At 41.3% G+C, this 19320-nt stretch overlaps 1 protein-coding gene across 9 annotated transcripts in view; it reads right to left on the bottom strand.

Annotated features, from left to right (window-relative positions):
- Positions 1-19320, bottom strand: part of ARHGAP26 (Rho GTPase activating protein 26) — a 536050-nt gene that overhangs the window by 152343 nt on the left and 364387 nt on the right. For all 9 annotated transcript variants that reach the window (XM_049873956.1, XM_049873958.1, XM_049873960.1 and 6 more), the window contains exon 18: positions 3626-3785. In XM_049873956.1, coding sequence (XP_049729913.1) covers positions 3626-3785 — 160 coding nt within the window. The remainder of the gene's footprint in view (positions 1-3625; positions 3786-19320) is intronic.

Below are 19320 nucleotides of genomic sequence, written 5' to 3'. Positions count from 1 at the left end.
CACAGCAAACCAACTGAATGAGTGTAGCAGACAGGCTAGTGGTCATCACACTGGCTCCCTTTTCCTCTGGACACACAGTTAGGCTGCTTTTCCCAGCCACCCCTACAGTTACACATGGCCATGGGACTGAGGTCTGGCCAATGGAATGTGGGAGAAAATAAGGAAGCTTCCAGGCTTGGCGCATAAATTCTTACCCCACCTCCATGCTCTCTCATTTCCCCTGTCTGCAGAGTGGAAAGCAGAGCTACAAGATGGGAGGGGCCTGGACTGCTGCATCACCACATAGACGGTCTCCCTCCAAATACACTTTATATATATATATATATATGTTATGTGAGCAAAAAATAAACTTCTATTGTCCTGAGTCACTTGTATTTTGCGGTTGTTTGTTACAGCAGTTGTACTATATGAAAAGTACTTTTATTAGCATAGAGAGGTTAAGCTGATGGTCACAGAGCTAGTAAGTGATAGAGCCTGGATGTGAATCCATGTTATTAACTGCTATTCTATTCTGTTCCCTTTTCACACAGTCATATTTATCATATATAACATAAACTGCTCCTATACCTGATTTCCTATATTTGAAGGAGGAAGTGGATTCGGCTCCAAGGTTGGGAATAAAGGGAAGGTGGTTGTTAGGTGCCGTCGTGTCAGTTCCGACTCACAGTGACCCTACGTACAGCAGAAAAAACACTGCCCGGTCCCGCGCCATTCTCACAATCGTTGCTATGTTTGAGCCCATTGTTGCAGCCACTGTGTTAATCTTTCATGCTGAGGGTCTTCCTCTGTTTTGCTTACCCTCTGCTTTACTAAGCATGATGTCCTTCTCCAGGGACTGGTCCCTCCTGATAACATGTTCGAAGTACATGAGATGAAGTCTCACCATCCTTGCTTCTAAGGAGCATTCTGGCGGTACTTCTTCCAAGACAGATTTGTTTGTTCTTCCGGCAATCCACAGCATATTCAACGCCATAATTCTTTGTCAACACCTAATTCAAAGCATCAATTCTTCTTCGGTCTTCCTTATTCATTGTCTAGCTTTTGCGTGCATGTGAGGCAATAGAAAATACTATGGCTTGAGTCAGGTGCATCTGAGTCCTCAAAGTGACATCTTTGCTTTTTAACATTTTTAAGAGGTCTTTTGCAGCAGATTTGCCCAATGCAAATATATCATTTGATTTTGTGACTGTTGCTTCCATAGGCATCTACTGTGGAAGCAGGGAGGTAGTTTCCTCAAATAATCATTTGATTTCTACATCTCTTATTAACTGTGTGAGAGGAAGACTACGTTGCTTAAGCAACTTTACAGATTAACCCCCCCCATTACCTTTTGAGAGCGTATATTCAGCAGTTCTTTAGTAGATATATAATGCTTCATAACAACCTGCCCCAAAATCTTATGGCTTAAATAGCAAGTATTTATTATCTCACACAGTTTCAATGAGTCAGGAATCCAGAGTGGCTAAGCTGGGTCATTCTGGCTCAGGGTTTCTCATGAGGTTGCAGTCAAGATGTTGGCTGGGAATTCAGTCATCTGAAGGCTTGACTGAAGCTGGAGGATTTACTTCCAAGGAGACTCATTCAATAGCTGATAAGTTGGTTTGATTGCTGGCAGGAGGCCTCAGTTCCTCCCCACTGGGCTGTGTGACTGTCCTTACAACAAACATGGTGGCTTATTTTGTCCAGAGCAAGCAATTCAGTAAGCCAAGGCAAAAGCTGCAATATCTTTTACAACTAGTCCCAGAAGTCCTACACCTCTCCTTCTACAAATACCCTATTGATTACATAACCCCAAAATACTAAATCAATTGCTTTCAAGTGGATTCTGACTTATGGCTATACCATGTGTTTCAGATCAGAACTGTTTTCCATCAGATTTCCAATGGCTGTGATCTCTTAGAAGCAGATCACCACGCCTATCTTTTCCAAGGTGACTCTGGGTAGATTAGAATCACCAATCCTCCAGTTAGTAGCTGAGCGTTGAATCATTTGCACCACCTAAGGAGTATTACTGATCACCTAGACCAGTCCTATCCAGTGTGGGAGAGGACAAGGGAGTGAATCACTGGAGGTGAGGATCACTGGGAGCCATTTTAAAAGCCCTCAAGGGCCAATTCATTCATGCAACAGATATTTCAGTGCCTACTGAGGCACTAGAGACAAAGCAGTGAACAAGACAGACAAAAGGCCTCGCTTTTATAAAGTAAATATTCTAGTGGAGGGCAGAAAGGAAATACATTTAATAAATAAACAAATTATATATAGTAAGCTAAAAAGTGGTAAGTGCTATATGGATAGGGATGAACCTTGGTAAACGGGACGGGGAGTGCTGGAGGTGGGAACCGTTTGTGATTTTAAATAGAGTGATCTAGATAGGCCTCACTTAGAAGGCTTGAAGGAGGCAAGGAAACATGCCATGTGGGTTTATGGAGGAATAGTGTTCCAGGCATCGGGAAGAGCAACTACAAACACTTTGAGGTGGGAGTGTGCCTTCCATGATGAAGGATGAGCAAGACAATCAAGGTGGTTGTAGGGAGGACATAAGGGGAGATGAGATCAGGTAAGTGACAGTGGGGGCAGCAGAAACTGTACAGGATCTTACAGGCTCTTATAAGCACGCTGAGTGAAATGGATGGGTCTTAGCAGATGAATGATATGATCTGAGTTAATATTTTTAAGTTTCACTCTGGTGGCTGATACCAGAATAAACCGGCCAAGGGTGGAAGCAGGGAAACAAATTTGTGGGCTCCTGCAAAAATTCAGACAGAAGATAAAGGTGGCTTACATTAGGGCATTGTCAGTGAAAGTGATGAGAAGTCAGATTCTAGACTTATTTTGCAGGTTCTCTAGCATGATTAATTCCCCATTTTAGGCCGTTGTTTAGGAGGAGCAGTTTTTTAAATTTTTTTGGTCCCAGAGCTGTGGCTGTCAAATGGTGCTCCAGGGAACCATGCTGGTTCTGAGAAGCTCATAAGAGTTTGCTACTAGGAGCAATGAGATGGGACAGATGGGTCAATTTTCATGCTCTCTAGCCCTAGTTTTATAGGGACAGCTCCGTGTTGACATGCTTCATATAACATGGAGAGGGAGAGACTTTCTTAACCAAGTCCAGAAACCACAATGTCCTAAAGGAAAAGACAGGGCATCCGTATGGCCATCTATCCAAATTAAACAAACAAAAGTAAGTGTATGAAAAAATATCATTTATAAAATTTATGCATTTATAAAATCAAAGGAAAACTATGGGTTAGGAAAAGATATTTGTAACACAAATAATCAAAGTTTAATATTCCTAATATTAAAAATATTAAAAAGCTCTTATAAATTCATAAAACCAGATAGAAAATTGGATGAAGGACATTTTCAATATGAGGCTCATAATAAACTTCCTTCACTGGATTGTTGTGAGGATAAAGTAACAAGATCTATAAACCGCTGAATAAGTGAGCCACAGCTACCACCATGATGACTTTCATCACCATCATCACCACCACCAGCAGTAACTCATCATCATAACAATTTAAGAGCCATTAGTGATGTGAACTTGAGTCAACCCTGAATGCCAATTCCAACGCAGCTTCCTCCAAAGAAAATTATTCTCTGAGAGTAAACAATTACATATTACCTTTTCATGATTTTCAATTAGGATCTCAATAACAATGTTCTGGAATTTTATATCCATGATGGCTGCCACTGTTTCTTCCTGAGGCCGCAGCAGGGTGGGTCCAAACACCACACCAAGGTTTGCCACCGTCATCAAATTCTGCTTGTGGTTATTAGCAACACTGGGAGGAAGGAAAAGAAAGAGCACAAATGAGGGAAAGAGTGTAATACAGACAGCCGACTTCCCTGCACCCTTCCTGCCTCCAGGCTCCTCATCCAGAAGGAGCCAGCACTTGGACCATTTTAGATGCCCTCAAGTCAATAGGGAGACTTTTCTACTCATATATTCGTCTACCAATGTTTCTGAAACCTTCAGTGTTCAGGTGATTTGGTCGCTTCAAGATGTGGCCATCTTTATCATTTCCATTTTGCTAAAACAACCAATCTTTGAACCAAAGCAGCTGCCTTCCAGAGTATATACCTTTGTATATGTGAATCCCTGTTCTGCAAGTACAGGTAACTGCTAATCCCTCTTAGTTATAACTTCTGTACTTGGTTACTCGTAAACCATTGCAATCATTAGCATTTTCTCTAGTGCAAATGTAAAAACTCTTGACAGCTTTAATATATGTGTAAACATAGACACAAGATAGGCTTAATTTTTAAAATGGGCAGATCTGAATATTTAAAACCAAGTCAGGAAATTCAGCACTTTAGGCTCAAAGTATTAAAGCCCCACCACATTAAACATGTGGCTCACATTAAGGGAACCATGTGGTATAAACAGAAATGTACTACTGCATCCATGTAGATGGCTGTGTTTATATTGTCACTTACACTTAAAGTCTAAGAACACCAGTGTCAGCAGTAGCTGGCTCTGAGTAATTTTCTAAATACATATGCATATTTTTGGATAAACAGCTAGTCAAAACTTGTATCTGAACCCTAAGTCCAGGCCACAGTGACCTAGCTATAAAGCTCAATTGTTCATCCACTGGCCTGCATATAAAAATATACAAATGATCTATAGGCAACCAAAAAAAGCTGTGAGTTATGGCCATTCAATATTATTAAGAAAATTCCCCAAATCACCTGTTAAAAGAAGGAAGCTATTCATTAGTAACCTAAAACTACAGAGAAATCAGGCAGAGACAGGCAGTTTGTACAGACCTACGTCCCCAGCATTTAGGGCTATTTTTTCACATAATCCTATAAATGCCTGCACTGTTTTCTTCCATACCTCTATTTTATAGGAGGAAAAGAGGTTTAGCTGCGTTAAATGCTGAAATACTTTGTTGAAATACCACATCAGCCAATTTTATGAACAAATGTGTACTTTTCTATAATTTTCTAGGGCTGGGAGTTTAATTTGATTAAAAACTTCCTCCTCTTGAAGGGACAGAGTGTGGTTAAGTTTATGCAACTTTAACGGTGGTCCAGCCCAGTTAGGAAGAGAGTTTGCTTTCAGCTACTAACCAACACCTGCAGCATGGACAGTTACCACCAATCTCCTGGCCTGTTTCTGGTCCACATAAGAACTGGGTTGGGCTGGGTAAGAACATTTTAAAATGCTTTTTTAGTTCTATCTAAATCTCCTCATTTTACTTAAGAGTTCTCCATTCTGCCCAGAACTGCATCATGTTTCCGGTCTGAAAGTGTTAATACAGATGGTCAAGTTCTATCTGGCAAGGAGGAGAGCCTTTGGGTCTGTGCCTCAGTCAATCAGCAAGTATGCATATTTACAAGCTGCTTTTAACATCACTGCTGTCAACATCAGCTCCTGTGTGAGGGAAATGAATTCCACGCCCTTCTACTTCCCCTCCCACGTGGGCTAAGTCTGTACACTTACCTCTCTTGTCACAAAAGTCCCTTGTGCAAATGAATCAACAAGCTATTTATATATGAAAGCACTTCTAAATTGTAGAACAATATAAAAATGTATGGTTTGGATGATGATCAGTTTTCACCATCATGCTTTTCAACACTACACCTGGGCTCCCTAAGTCTAGAAATCTTGGGGTTCAGCTTAATCCTGCCCACCCCGTGAGTCACTGTCTAAAACTCAGATCTGATCATGTCTTTCCTCTGCTGGAAATTACAATAGTCCTACATGTCACTCACCTTTTGGGAGAGAACATATATGTAAAGTTTTCAGCAATGCTGCTATTGTTTAATTGTTCTTATGATGATGATTATAAACCTTTGGTGGGCTCTGTTGTTTTCAATATGAAGTCCACACTTACAAAATAATACACCTTTGTACAACCTCACCACTAAGTCCTCTTCTGCCACTTGCCAGCTCTCAGTTCCTGGGCAAGTGACTCAATATGTCTAGCTTTGGGTTTCTCATATTAAAAAAAAAAAAAAAAAAAAGCAGAGCCAACATGGTGCTATAGACAAAGCACCACACCATCCCTCTACAGCAAAGACCCAAAAAACTAAGTAAAACACAGACAAACGTCAATCCTGGAACCTTAAGTGTCAAATGAAGAAATAAAGAAGTCAATTAAACACGGAATGGAATTAAAAACTGACAGAGAACAGACAGCGAGGAGATATGGAACAAAGGCCCCTTATCAGCTAACGCAGCATGGATTCACTGTCTTGGACTCCTGTCAGAGATAAGTGGACAGTGAATAAAGGAAAGCAGCTTCATGGAGCTCCCAGGTGGAAACAGAGCACCCAGTAACCAGCAATACATCCCTTCCTACCCCTCATCCTTCTTCCCCCTGCTCGGCCTCTGCTGCTTCCCAGTGGGCTGAGGTTGCTCAGCCATGAGGTGCCGGCTCTGTGCTGCTTGGGTTCGCCCTGCCCGTACCAGCCGATTCCTTCAGTGCCAACAGCAGGCTCCCTTAGCACTTTTTTTTTTTTCTGGCTCTTGTTTTTCTCTCCCCTGTCTCTTCTTTCCCATACCCAACTTAGAGCCACACATCACAACCTTCCCCCTCTCTCCTGCCTATCTGCACCCTGAGCTGAACATTGCACCCCCAAGCAGTATAGGCACAGCCTACCAGAACTTGCTCAGCACTGACCCCCAGTCTGCCCTGTTGACCCCAATACGTGCCACAAATAACCCATCCCAGACCCTCCCCTTCAGCTGGACTTGCACTGCTGCACCATAGCTGAGCAACTAGCCCTGCCCATTGGTCAAGGAAATGAAAAGTATCGTGCCCACAGATGGGCGAACAACAAAAAAAAAAAAAACACACACACACAGCCCGCCTGCTCAGACATAACCAAATAAAACAAAAAAGCAGGGCAAAGCAAACAAATCTGCAACCAACAAATGAAGAAAATAATGACTGAATGTCCCAAAGACAGCAGACAATATCAAAACATTAAAAAAAAAAGAAGAAGAAGAAGAAGAAAAAGGACAGGATGGTTCTAACAAAAAAACAGGCATCCAAAATAAAACACCAAATGACTTTCCAGTAGAAGAAAAGGCACTGGAACTACCTGACAGGGAATTCAGATCTCTAATATTCAGACCTATCCAAGTGTTGAAACAAAAATCAGACAAAAATGAGGAAAAAAAATTGACAAATTCATGGAAAAGACAGACAAAATCATGGAAAATACAGACAAAACAATGGAAGAATTCAGGAATATGTGAACAAAATGTCAAAATAAATTTACAACTAGAAATCATATAAAAACAACAATTAGAAATCCAAAAGATAAACAAGATTTCAGAAAAGGACAATGGCATAGAAGGTCTGAGGAGTAGGTATGAAACGATGGAAGACAGGATCAGCAAAATTGAAGACAAATACCTGGACACCACTTTGTTTGAGGAAAAAGAAGAAAAATAAAGAAATCCTGAGAATGATGTGGGATACAATAAAAAGTAAAAATTTTTGAGTGATTGAAGTTCCAGAGCAGGGGGAAACAACGGAAAACACAGAAGAGATCATTGAAGAATTACTGACAGAAAACTTCCCTAATATCATTAAAGATGAAAAGCTGACCATTCAAGAAGCTCAATGAACCCCATATAGGATAGACCCCAAAAGAAAATCACCAAGACATATCATAGTCACACTGGCTAAAGCCAAAGCCAAAGCAAGAATCTTGAGGGAAACTCAAGAGAAAAAAAGTCACAGAGGGAAAACAATAAGACTAAGCTCTGATTAATTGGCAGAAACCATGCAGGCGAGAAGGCAATGGAATGACATATATAAAACTTTGAAAGATAAAAACTGCCAACCAAGAATAACATATCCTGCAAAACTCTCGTTCAAATATGATGGTGAAATTAGGACACTTCCAGGTAAATAGAAATGAAAGGAATATGTAAAAGGCAAACCAAAGATACAAGAATTATTAAAGGGAGTCCTTTGGCTTGAGAACAAACATCATCAGATGACAGCCTGAATCTAGGATGCAAGATCACACCAGTAAGATACCAGCCTAGGAAATGAACTCTCAAGGACTATTCAAAACCAAAGATTTATAACAGGGAACCAGAGTGGTAAATCTGTAAACCACAACAATGTCAGAACAATAAAAGAGGGAATAAGTGATATAGGTATAGAACTTTCTGATAGAGAGGAAGGCAAGGCGATACCAAGTAATAAAAGACTGGTTCAAACCTAGAAAGACATGGGTAAATTTCAAGGTAACCACAAAGAAAGTTAACAAAACTATTCATCAAAATAAAGAAGAAAAACATAAAGTTTCAGTAAAAATAAAATCTACAAAAAAAGAAATGAAAAAAATCCACAAACAAAAGGAATTCAGCACAGGAACAAAGAAAATGTCAGCATCACAAAAAAAAAAAAAAAGCACTACAAAATTACAGCAATAAACTCTTACCTATCAATGTAAATGGCCTAAACGTACCCATAAAGAGACAGAGACAGTGACAGGATGGATTAAAAAACAGGATCCATCAATATGCTGTCTACAAGAGACAAACCTTAAAGACATAAATTTATTAAAAATCAAAGGATGGAAAAAAATATATCAAGTAAACACCTACCAAAAAAGAGTAGGAGTGACAGTACTAATCTCAGATAAAACAGACTTTAAAACAAAATCCACTGCAAAAGACAATGAAGCACTATTGAGGAAGAAGAAAAAAGTAGGAGGATTCATACTACCTGACCCTCAGAACCTGCTATACAGCTATGGTAGTCAAAACAGCCTGGTACTGGTACAATGTCAGATACCTTGACCAATGGAACAGAATGGAGAACCCAGATGTAAATCCATCCACCTGTGGTCACCTGATCTTCAAGAAGGCCCCAAAGACCAACAAATGGGGAGAAGACAGTCTTTTTAACAAATGGTGCTGGCAAAACTGGATGTCCGTCTGCAAAAAAATGAAACAGGACCCATACCTCACACCATACACAAAAACTAATTCAAAATGGATCAAACACCTAAATATATAAAGATCATAGAAAAAAAAAAAAAGGATAAATGCTAGAGGTCCTAACAGAGGGTATTAACAGGATACAAACCATAAGTAACAACACACAAACTCCACAAGATAAGCTAGATAACTGGGATCTTCTAAAAATTAAACACTTATGCTCATCAAAAGACTTCACCAAAAGAGTAAAAACAGAACCTACAGACTGGGGAAAAAAAATTGCCTATTAAAAATCCTACAAAGGTCTAATCTCTAAAATCTACAGGAAAATTCAACACCTCTACCACAAAACGACAAATAATCCAATTAAAAAATGGGCAAAGGAAATGAACAGACACTTCACCAAAGAAGACATTCAAGTGGCCAACAGACATATGAGGAAACACCAGCCATTAGAGAAATGCAAATCAAAACCACAATGAGATACCATCTTACCCTGGCATTACTGGCACGAATCAATAAAACAGAAAATAGCAAATGTTGGAGAAGCTGTGGGGAGATTGGAACTCTTACGCACTGCTGATGGGAATGTAAAACAGTACAACCATTTTGGAGAGTGATATGGCGCTTCCTTAGAAAGCTAGAAATAGAAATACCATAGGATCCAGCAATCCCACTGCTAGGAATATATCCTAGAGAAATAAGAGCCATCACGAAAATAGACATGCACACCCATGTTCACTACAGCACTGTTCACAATAGCAAAAAGATGGAAACAACCTAGATGCCCATCAACAGGTAAATGGATAAACAAACTATGGTACATACACACAATGGAGTACCTCACAACGATAAAGAACAAACACTATGGAAAAACACTAAATCGATAATACAAAAGTGGTAACTTTTGTGAAGGGTAAGACAGCCTACAATACTGGGGAATCTAGCACAACTTGCATAAGGCAAGGTTATGGAAGCTCCACAGACACATCCAAACTTCCTGAGGGGATCGAATTACTGGACTGAGGGCGGTGGGGACTGTGGTCTCAGGGAACGTTTAGCTCAGTAAGCATAAAATAGTTTATAAAGAAAATGTTCTACGTTCTACCTTGGTGAGTAGCATCTTGGGTCTTAAAAGCCTGTGAGCGGCCATCTAAGATACATCACGGTTCTCATCCCTTTGAGAGCAAGGGAGAATGAAGAAAACTAAAGGCACAAAGAAAAGATTAGTCCAAAGTACTAACGGACCACAACTACCACGGCCTCCACCAGACTGAGTCCCATACAACTAAATGGTACCCAGCTACCACTACCGACTGCTCTGACAAGGATCACAATAGAGGGTCCCAGACAGAGCTGGACAAAAAGATAGAACAAAATTCTAACTCACAAAAAAAGACCAGACTTACTGGCCTGAGACTGAAGAAATCCTGAGAGTATGGCCCCCGGACACCCTTGTAGCTCAGTAATGAAGTCACTCCTGAAGTCCACCCTTTAGCCAAAGAACAGTCATGCCCATGAAACAAAATGAGATTAAAGGGGCTCATGAGTCCAGGGGTAAAGACCAGAGGGCATGAGGGGACAGGAAAGCTGATAATAGGGAACCCAAGCTTGAGAAGGGACAGTGTTGACATGTTGTGGGGTTGTTACCTAATGTCATAAAACAATACGTGTACTAACTGTTTAATGAGAAGTTTGTTCTGTAAACCTACATCTAAAGTACAATTAAAAAAAAAAAAAAGAAGGGGGAATAAAACACCTACTTTATTAGGTTGTTGTGTAGATTTAATGTGATAATGCGTGGGAAGTACAGTAATTATTACAATAATATTTCATTACTCACCCTTTTTCTACTTTCACAACTCTCTGCCTTTGTCCATGCCATTCCCTTTACCTAGAATGTTCTTATTCTTCTTTCTTTGCTTGGCAAACTGATGATCTGAAAAGCTCAGCTCAAATGCTGCCCCATCTCCTGCCATCTCTCTCTCGTCTTTCCCCAGTCCCCTACCCCTCACAGAAGCAGGAAAGCCTGCTCTTGCATGTATTACAGTGTGATATGTCTCTCCCACTGCCCAAGGATAGGGACTGTGCTATTTTACATGGCACAACCAGTGCTGAACACACTGCCTGGCACAGAAGCAGCACAATGAATGTTCACTGAGGTGTTAAGATGGGAGCTTCTGTGTAGACATAAAAACAATTACTCCCAACCCAGCTACTTATAAAACCTCAAATTATTATTGATGATTTTTTTGGGACTGTGTCTCAACTATCACAACTTCCTTTTTCAATGTCTGGAGCTGTGTTCCTGATTCTTAGATTTAATTAATGAGCAATAATGACTCTGATTTGCAGGCCCCAATGTCCAAAGGCATTTGGAAAAAAGTTACAGTAATTCTGGATAAGCAACTCTGAATATAAATAGGCTTGAGGCTACCTAATATAATTCATTTCCCTTGTAATGATCCGTTTTATTTTCAAACTTAAAAAACACATTGCTCTAACTTATGAAATTTTTTGGGGAAAAAAAGCTGCTCCTTGCATTACTAACTACCATTATCTTTTGGCACCCTGAAGTTAACAAATTGATCTGTCATGTGATTATTACTGCTCCCAACTTGGTATGGCTTTGTTCATTACTTCAGAACGAATTATTAATGGCTTGAGATCTCTATGTATCCCAGAAAGAAAGGCCTAGACTTCAGCCTCTGCTGGACCAGCCATCCATTATAGCCTGATGAATTTACAGATGTGTGGGAGGCAGGGTGGCAGAGTCCAGCTGGGGTCACAGGACTCATTCATTAGTGAGGTCTATAAAACACCAAGTGCCTGCTTTCTGTGTGGTAACTGAGCTGCTTGAGGTCTTCCTCATATAGTCTAGGATGTCATGCTGAGTCATGACTTAAAATCCATGCACAGGGGTTTCTTGGGCATAGCTCACCTCACTGAAGGAATCTTGACACATGTTTTACAGAACCCTATGTCCACATGGACTATTCTGCAGTGCCTTCAGAGAGAACTGCCAATTCTACAGGCTTTTTAGAGGGTTTCAGAGAAATAATTCCATGTATGATTTTAACTTGGGGAGACACCACAGCTCCTTTTGTGGCCTTTACCATTTAGCTGCACCAGCTGAGAAACAGTGCGTCTCCTGAGGGGCATGCCTTCAGTGCAGTTGTCAGAGGATTTTCAGCCCGTGTTCCTTGTAGTTCTTTCATAAATTCCAATTAATGAGGAAACACCATGTCACAATGAGGATGACCTGGGCAGAGGAGCCTCTTGCCACCTTTGTTTCAAGGGAAAATTAGTGGGGATTCTGGATTGGTCTGGCACCCTTCTGAGAGGCAGAGGAGGTAAATAACTTCCAGATAAGGATGGTGTGGCGGTGGTGGCGGGAGGAGTATTATAAGGGGAGTAGATAGTAGTCAACCCTGAGACCTCCATGCTGTCACAGGGATCCCATCTGTTTTTCTAGAGCTTAAATGAGAGCCAGAGCTCTCTAGGTGCTAAGCAGTACTTTATAACAACACACTGGTCCTGATGTACCCAAAAATATACAGGCCTATTGAAGCATTTGCAAACAGGTTTCATCTTGAGGCCTGGAGTGCTGTGTTAAGAAATGTCAAAGCTGAGTCCTGGCTCCACTGGACACAACATGGTGACAAATTAGCGATGTCTTCCATGGATTAGGTGGATGTGGTGACAGCCCATCACCACTGATCTGCTATCCCTTATATGTCAGCTTCAGCTTCCAGTGTTAAATACTAAGAGATAGGAGATTCAAGACAGCAGCCTAGTCAAGACACACCATGTTTTTCTATAGCAAGGACCCTAGAAACAAAGTAAAACAGATACAGATGACAACCCTGGAACCCTGAGCATCAAATGAAAGGATATAGAATTAGATCAAACACCAGCTGGAATAAGAAACTGAGAGACAGCAGCAAGTGCAAAGAGATACAGAATAGAGGTGCCCTGCCAGACAGTACAGCACAGTGGGACCATTTTGAGACAAAGTCGGCAGCAATTCTGGGTGAAGCACACAGAAAGACAACATTAAGGAACTCCCAGAACAGGAGACAGAGAAACTGTGTTGACATACCTATAGTGAAGGAAGGCGAGCAAGAAATGAACTGGAGCTAAGGAGGGAAAGTATAGGAAGGAGGATGAGAGCTTCGGTGATTCCAGTGTAAAGAGAGCAGGGAGGGAGCCAGGACCCAGAGGCAGGGTGGGTTTCCAGGGGTGGTACCTGACAGGTAGGGCGGGTGGCGAGCACAGAGCAATAGATGAGACCTCCCAACCCCCTCTTTCTTTTTCTCTCTCTCTCCCTCCCCTACCCAACTGCCTGTCCCTCCCCTCCCCCACAAGAGAGCATACCTCTGCTCCCCCTAGCCACCTACCTCGCACCCCACCGGAGAGAGTGCCTGCGTGACTCCCAGTCTTCAGTTCCACCCCTCCCCTGCTGAAGAAAGTGCCTGCACACCCCACCTCTACCACACCAGGGGAAGCACTTGTATGCCTCTGGCTAATCGATCCCCCCACCCCCACCAACTGAGGGAGTACCTCAGCATCCTCAGGTCCTGTCTGTGTTACTTGCCAGTCGCCTGCCCACATGGTGAGTGGCTGTGAGCATTTTTGTACTGCTGAATAGTGCCCATCCAGTATACCTTCACCTATCTCACATGTACAGTGAACAGTGATGAGGGCTAACCCTGCCCCTTGTTGCCCCGTTCAGCTGGGGGCAGGAAGTGAATGCCCCTGTGCAGCCAGATAAGCTATCACCAAAGTCCACCTGACCTACCTGCACTGATAAATCAAAACAACAACAAAAAAAATCATAAATAAATAAAACAACACCTTAATGCCTTGGAGACAACAGACAGTATCAAATCACATAAAGAAACAAGCGAAGATGGCTCAACAAAATTATCAAAACAAAGGTGCAAAAAATCTTCCTAAGGAAGACATGGTAATGGAACTGCCTGAAAAAGAATTCAAAAGGCTTATATACAGGGTCCTCAAAAAGATAAAGGAAAACGCAGCCCAAACCCTAGAAGAATCCAGGAAAACAATACAAGAACAGAATGACAAATTAAATACAATGACAATTAGAAATCACACAAAAATGGCAACTAGAAATCCAGGAGATTAACAATAAATTATCAGAAATAGACAACTCAATGGAAGGGCATAGAAGTACAATTGAAAAAATGGAAGAAAGAATTAGCAAAATAGAAGACAAATCCCTTCATACCAATTTGTTTGAGTAACAATCAGAAAAAAGAATGGAAAAAAAAAAAATGAAGTAAGCCTATGAGTTATATGGGACACTATGAAAGGGAATAATTTATGTGAGATAGGAATCCCAGAACAGGAGGAGACCAAAAAGAAGAAGATAAAAAAAAAGCACAAGGAGAACTTTTGAAGATTTTTCTGGAAGAACAATTCCCCCATGAGAAGATTTCCATCCAAGGAGCTCAACAAATGTCATACACAAACAAAAGAGACCTTCATAAATGGAAAAACATACCATGGTCATGGATAGGAAGGCTTAAAATTGTGAAAATGTCAACACTACCCAAAGAGATCTATAGAAACAATGCAATCCCGATCCAAATTCCAACAACATTCTTTAACAAGACAGAAAACTAATCCCCAGCTTTATAGGGAAAGGAAAAAGCTCCCAGGTTAGTAAAACATTACTGAAAAAAAGAACAAAGTAGGAGACCTCACACTACCCAATCTCAGAACCTAATACACAGTTAGTCAAAACAGCCTGGTACTGGAACAATAACAGACACATAGACCAATGGGATAGAACTAAGAACCCAGACATAAATCCATCCATCTATGATCAGATGATATTTGACAAAGGGCCAAAGTCCATTATATGGAGAAAAGGCAGTCTCTTTAACAAATGGTGCTGGCATAACTGCATGTCTATCTATAAAAAAATGAAACAAGACCCATATCTCATACCATACACAAAAACTAACTCAAAATGGATCAAAGACCTGAACATAAAATCTGAAACAATAAAGATTGTGGAAGAAAACATAGGGAGAATGCTAGGGGCCCGATTTATGGCATAAACAGAATATCAAGCTTAATTAAAATACACAAACTCCAGAAGATAAACTAGATAACTAGGAGCTCCTAAAAGTTAAATACTTATGCTCATCAAAAGACTTTCCAAGAGAGTAAAAAGGGAACCTACAGACTCTGAAAAAATCTTTGGCAATGACATAACTGTCAAAGATTTAATCACTAAAATACACAACTCAACAATAAGAAGACAAGCAACCCAATCACAAAATGGGAAAGGACATGAACAGACATTTCACCAAAGAAGACATTCAGGTGGTCAATAAATACATGAAAAGATGCTTGTGATCATTAGCCATTAGAGAAATCCAAATCAAAACCACGATGAGATATCATCTCACCCCTGCAAGAATGGCACTGATCAAAAATTCAGAAAACAATAAATGCTGGTGAGGTTGTGCGGAGATTGGAACTCTCATACACTGCTGGTGTGAATATAAAATGGTACACCCACTACGGAAAACGATATAGTGCTTCCTTAAAAACCTAGAAATAGAAATACCATATGATCCAGCAATCCCACTCCTAGGAATATATCCTAGAGAAATAAGAGCTTCGCATGAATAGACATATGCACACCAAGGTTCACTGCAGCATCATTCACAATAGCAAAAAGAAGGAAACAACCTAAGTGCCCACTGACAGGTGAATGGATAAAAAAATTATGGTACATACACCCAATGGAATATTATGCAACAATAAAGAGCAATTATGAATCCATGAAACAGCTCACAGCGTGGATGAATCCACAGGGCATAATGCTGAGTGTAATCAGTTAATCAAAAAAGGACAAATAATGCATGAGACCACTATAATAAAAGCTCAAGGTTTACACACAGAAACAATCTTTGATGGTTACAAGGGAGGGGAGAGATGGAAAGGGGAGATCAGTAACTAGACAGGAGACAAGAGTTAACTCTGGACAAGAGAAAGACAATACACAAAATAGGGGAAGTCAGCATAACTTGACCAAGGGAAAGGAAATCACTTAGAGCAACACTAGAAAAATAAATAAAGAGGCAACCATAGTAAATACTATAGCTTATACAACCCTAAAACAACAAATAATAACTTAAAAGCAGATACGTAAGCAGATACGTATGCTGAGTAGGGGAAGGAGGGCGTATAGGAGTATACCTATGTACATATACAGGTTAGGCTGTGGATATTTTTACATACATATTTGTATCTACAACATGTACATATTTGTATGTAAGTATATTCATATACACAATAGAGCATAAAGAGGACACTGTCATAGGAGCTTTCCAGACACATCCAAACAGCTTCAGAGATCGAGTTACTGGTGCTGAGGGCTGGGAACCTTGGTCTCTGGGGACATCTAGCTCAGTTGGCATAACATAGTTCATAAAGAAAATGTTCTACATCCTACTTTGGCAAGTAGCAACTGGGGTCTTAAAAGCTTTTGAGCAGCCATCTAAGGTACACCTACTGGTTCCATACACCTACAGGATAGATGCAAAAGAGAATGAAGAAAGTCAAAGACATAAGGAAAGTATTAGTCCAGAGGACTAATGGGCCAGATAAACCACTGCATCCACCAGCCTGCGCCCAGAAGAACTAGATGGTGCCTAGCTAACGCCACAGACCTTTCTGAAAAGGATCACAATAGAAGGTCCCAGACAGAGCGGGAGAAAAATGTAGAACAAAATTCAAATTCACAAAAAAACACCAGACTTACTGGTCTGACAGAGACTGAAGGAATCCTGAAACTATGGCACACAGACACCCTTCTAACTCAGATCTGAAGCTATTCCCTGAAGTCCACCTTTCAACCAAAGATTAGACAGGTCTATAAAATAAACAATAGCACACCCAAGGAAGGTGCTTTTTAGATCAATCAAGTATAAAAGACCAAATGCACAACACCGGCCCAAAAGCAAAGACATGAAGGCAAGAAGGGACAGGAAACCTGGATGAATGGAACCAGGGAACCTGGAGTAAAAAGGGGGAGAGCGCTGACACGTTGCCGAGATTGAAACCAATGTCGTGAAACAATCTGTGTATAAATTTTTGAACGTGAAAGAAGTAATATTTTACATTTACTCACTTTTTGTAATAACTCTAGAATAGTAGCTCAAACTTTTCTGACAACGATCCACAGTAGGAATGTATTTTCCAATATAGCATTTTACTAGCGTACATGGGCGTGTGCCCACACACAAACACAGACAACCAGAAACAAAAGTTTCCAGAAGAGTAATTGTTATGCATTCTGATATTTTCTGTCCTGTTCCACACTTTTTTAATCCACTAAATGGATTTCACAATCCGCTAACATGCCATGACTTACAATTTGGAAAACACTGTTCCAGGAGTATAGAGTTTGTACAAGTTATTATCTCCATTTTGCAAATACGGAAAGTGAGGCTAAGGAAGATGGTAGGGCATAGTGGTTTGAGCCAGATAAACCTTACCAGCTGGGTGACAGTGGACAAGTCACTTGGCCTCTCTGAACCTGTTTCCTCACCTGTAAGATAGGTGCAATAACACCTACCTCAGAAGTCGTAACACTATTAAGTAAGATTATAAAATAATGGCTTAATGACGGCTGTTACTGTTATAAGGAGCCCTGGTGGCACAACAGTTAAGTGCTCAGCTGCTAAACCAAAGGTCAGCAGTTCAAACCCACTAAGCTGCTCCGTGGAAGAAAGACTGGGCAATCTCCTTCCGTAAAGATTACAGACCAGGAAATCCTATGGGGCAGTTCTGCTGTGTAACACATGAGATCGCCATTAGTCAGAATCTACTCAACGGCACCTAATAACAACAACAGCTATGGAGGTAGTCAAAGTATCAGTAGCAGTAGTAGTAGCAGTAAATGCCAACTTAAAGCCATGCTGTTAGTTAGTGGCTTCACTTGTTATCCTGTGCAGGAAGGAACCTATAGTGGTCTGCTTCTGTCTGAAGGAAGGAGCCCTACCTCCACCTATATTTCAAAGACTTCTATTACCCTACCTATCTGTATGTTTTCTTTTCATTCTTTCTTCTTTTTTGTAAATTATGAAATAGCTTAAACCTACAGAAAAATTAAAAAAAAAAACAGTATTTAATTTTTCATCAATTCCCTATAAGCACCTCTGGCACAAGAGCCTGAAAGCCTCACAGCTAAAGCAAACCTGCAAAAACTCATTCTGCTTCATGACACCAACTTCCTCATGCCTCTGCCCTGCCTAGTAGGGCTTCCCTTAACCATCGAAAGCCCACCACCCTTCAAGGCCCAGCTCTGGGGGGGACTCCCCCGACCACAGAGGCCATACAGAGCTCTCTGCTCTAAGCCACCATGTTTACAGACAACCCCAGAGGACACCTCTACCCAACTGCTCCCCTGTTCACAGTTCCTCAGGCTGTGGCTCGTGACCTTGACATGTATCCTCTGGAGCACACAGGCGGGACTGACAGAGCAGGTCTGATGTTGCCAGTTCTGAAAGCAGTTGAGTGGGTGGGCACCTAAGCTGTAGTAAATGTCTCCCTTCTTTGTACCACCTCAGGGGCAGGGGGGCTCCGAGCTCTAGGGCTGAGAAGGCTTAGCTGGAAATGAATCTGCAGGAACTTTACTTTTTGTGTGGTTAACCAGACAAGTCTAGTTTCCAGGGTTGTTAGTCTGGTTCCTTTCACCAACCCCAGATTCATACTTAGTATATAATGGAGGGTGAGAAAGGGGATCCCTCCTACCCAAGGGCTGTATGTTTTCTACTAAGCCAGACTGTGTGTGTGTGTTGCCTGGATACCACCTAGACTTGGTGAGGCCGGACCGTCTGGGTGGTGCTGCGGGGGCCTCTGCCGAGGAAACACAGCTGAGCCATAAATACCGATTTGCTGGACTGCCCTAATGGCTGGCATCAGCATGAGAGTTTAAAATAAATTGTTCTGTGTACTGACTGGGGTTACACTCACCAACCGAATTTAACACCTTTCTCGGAATGGTTATCTAGTGAGAAGCCAGGCCTGAAGCTCTGAATAATTGAGTGCTTATGATGGGCACCTTAACACAGTGTCTCTCAATCTTCCTTTAAACCCTTTGAGGCAGGTTGGTATTACCATGGCAACCATTCTACAGATGAGGAAACTGAAGTGCCGAGAAGTAAAGTTGTGCGCCTGAGGTCACATAGCTACTGAGGGGCAGGGCCAGGAGCAGAGGCAGGTCTGAATGCCCAGCCTAGACACAACGCTGCCCTGCTGCCCTACATGATTGATCGTGCGGCCAGGCTCGCCTAATAGAGGCATTCTTCTTCCTCAGAAAACCCAGCCAGAAATGAATGTACAGAAGAGTT

The sequence above is a fragment of the Elephas maximus genome, chromosome 2, assembly GCF_024166365.1.
Source record: "Elephas maximus indicus isolate mEleMax1 chromosome 2, mEleMax1 primary haplotype, whole genome shotgun sequence".
Classification (NCBI taxonomy): Eukaryota; Metazoa; Chordata; class Mammalia; order Proboscidea; family Elephantidae; genus Elephas; species Elephas maximus.
The sequence above is the reverse complement of the archived record's forward strand: the minus strand, read 5'-3'. Positions and strand labels throughout refer to the sequence as shown.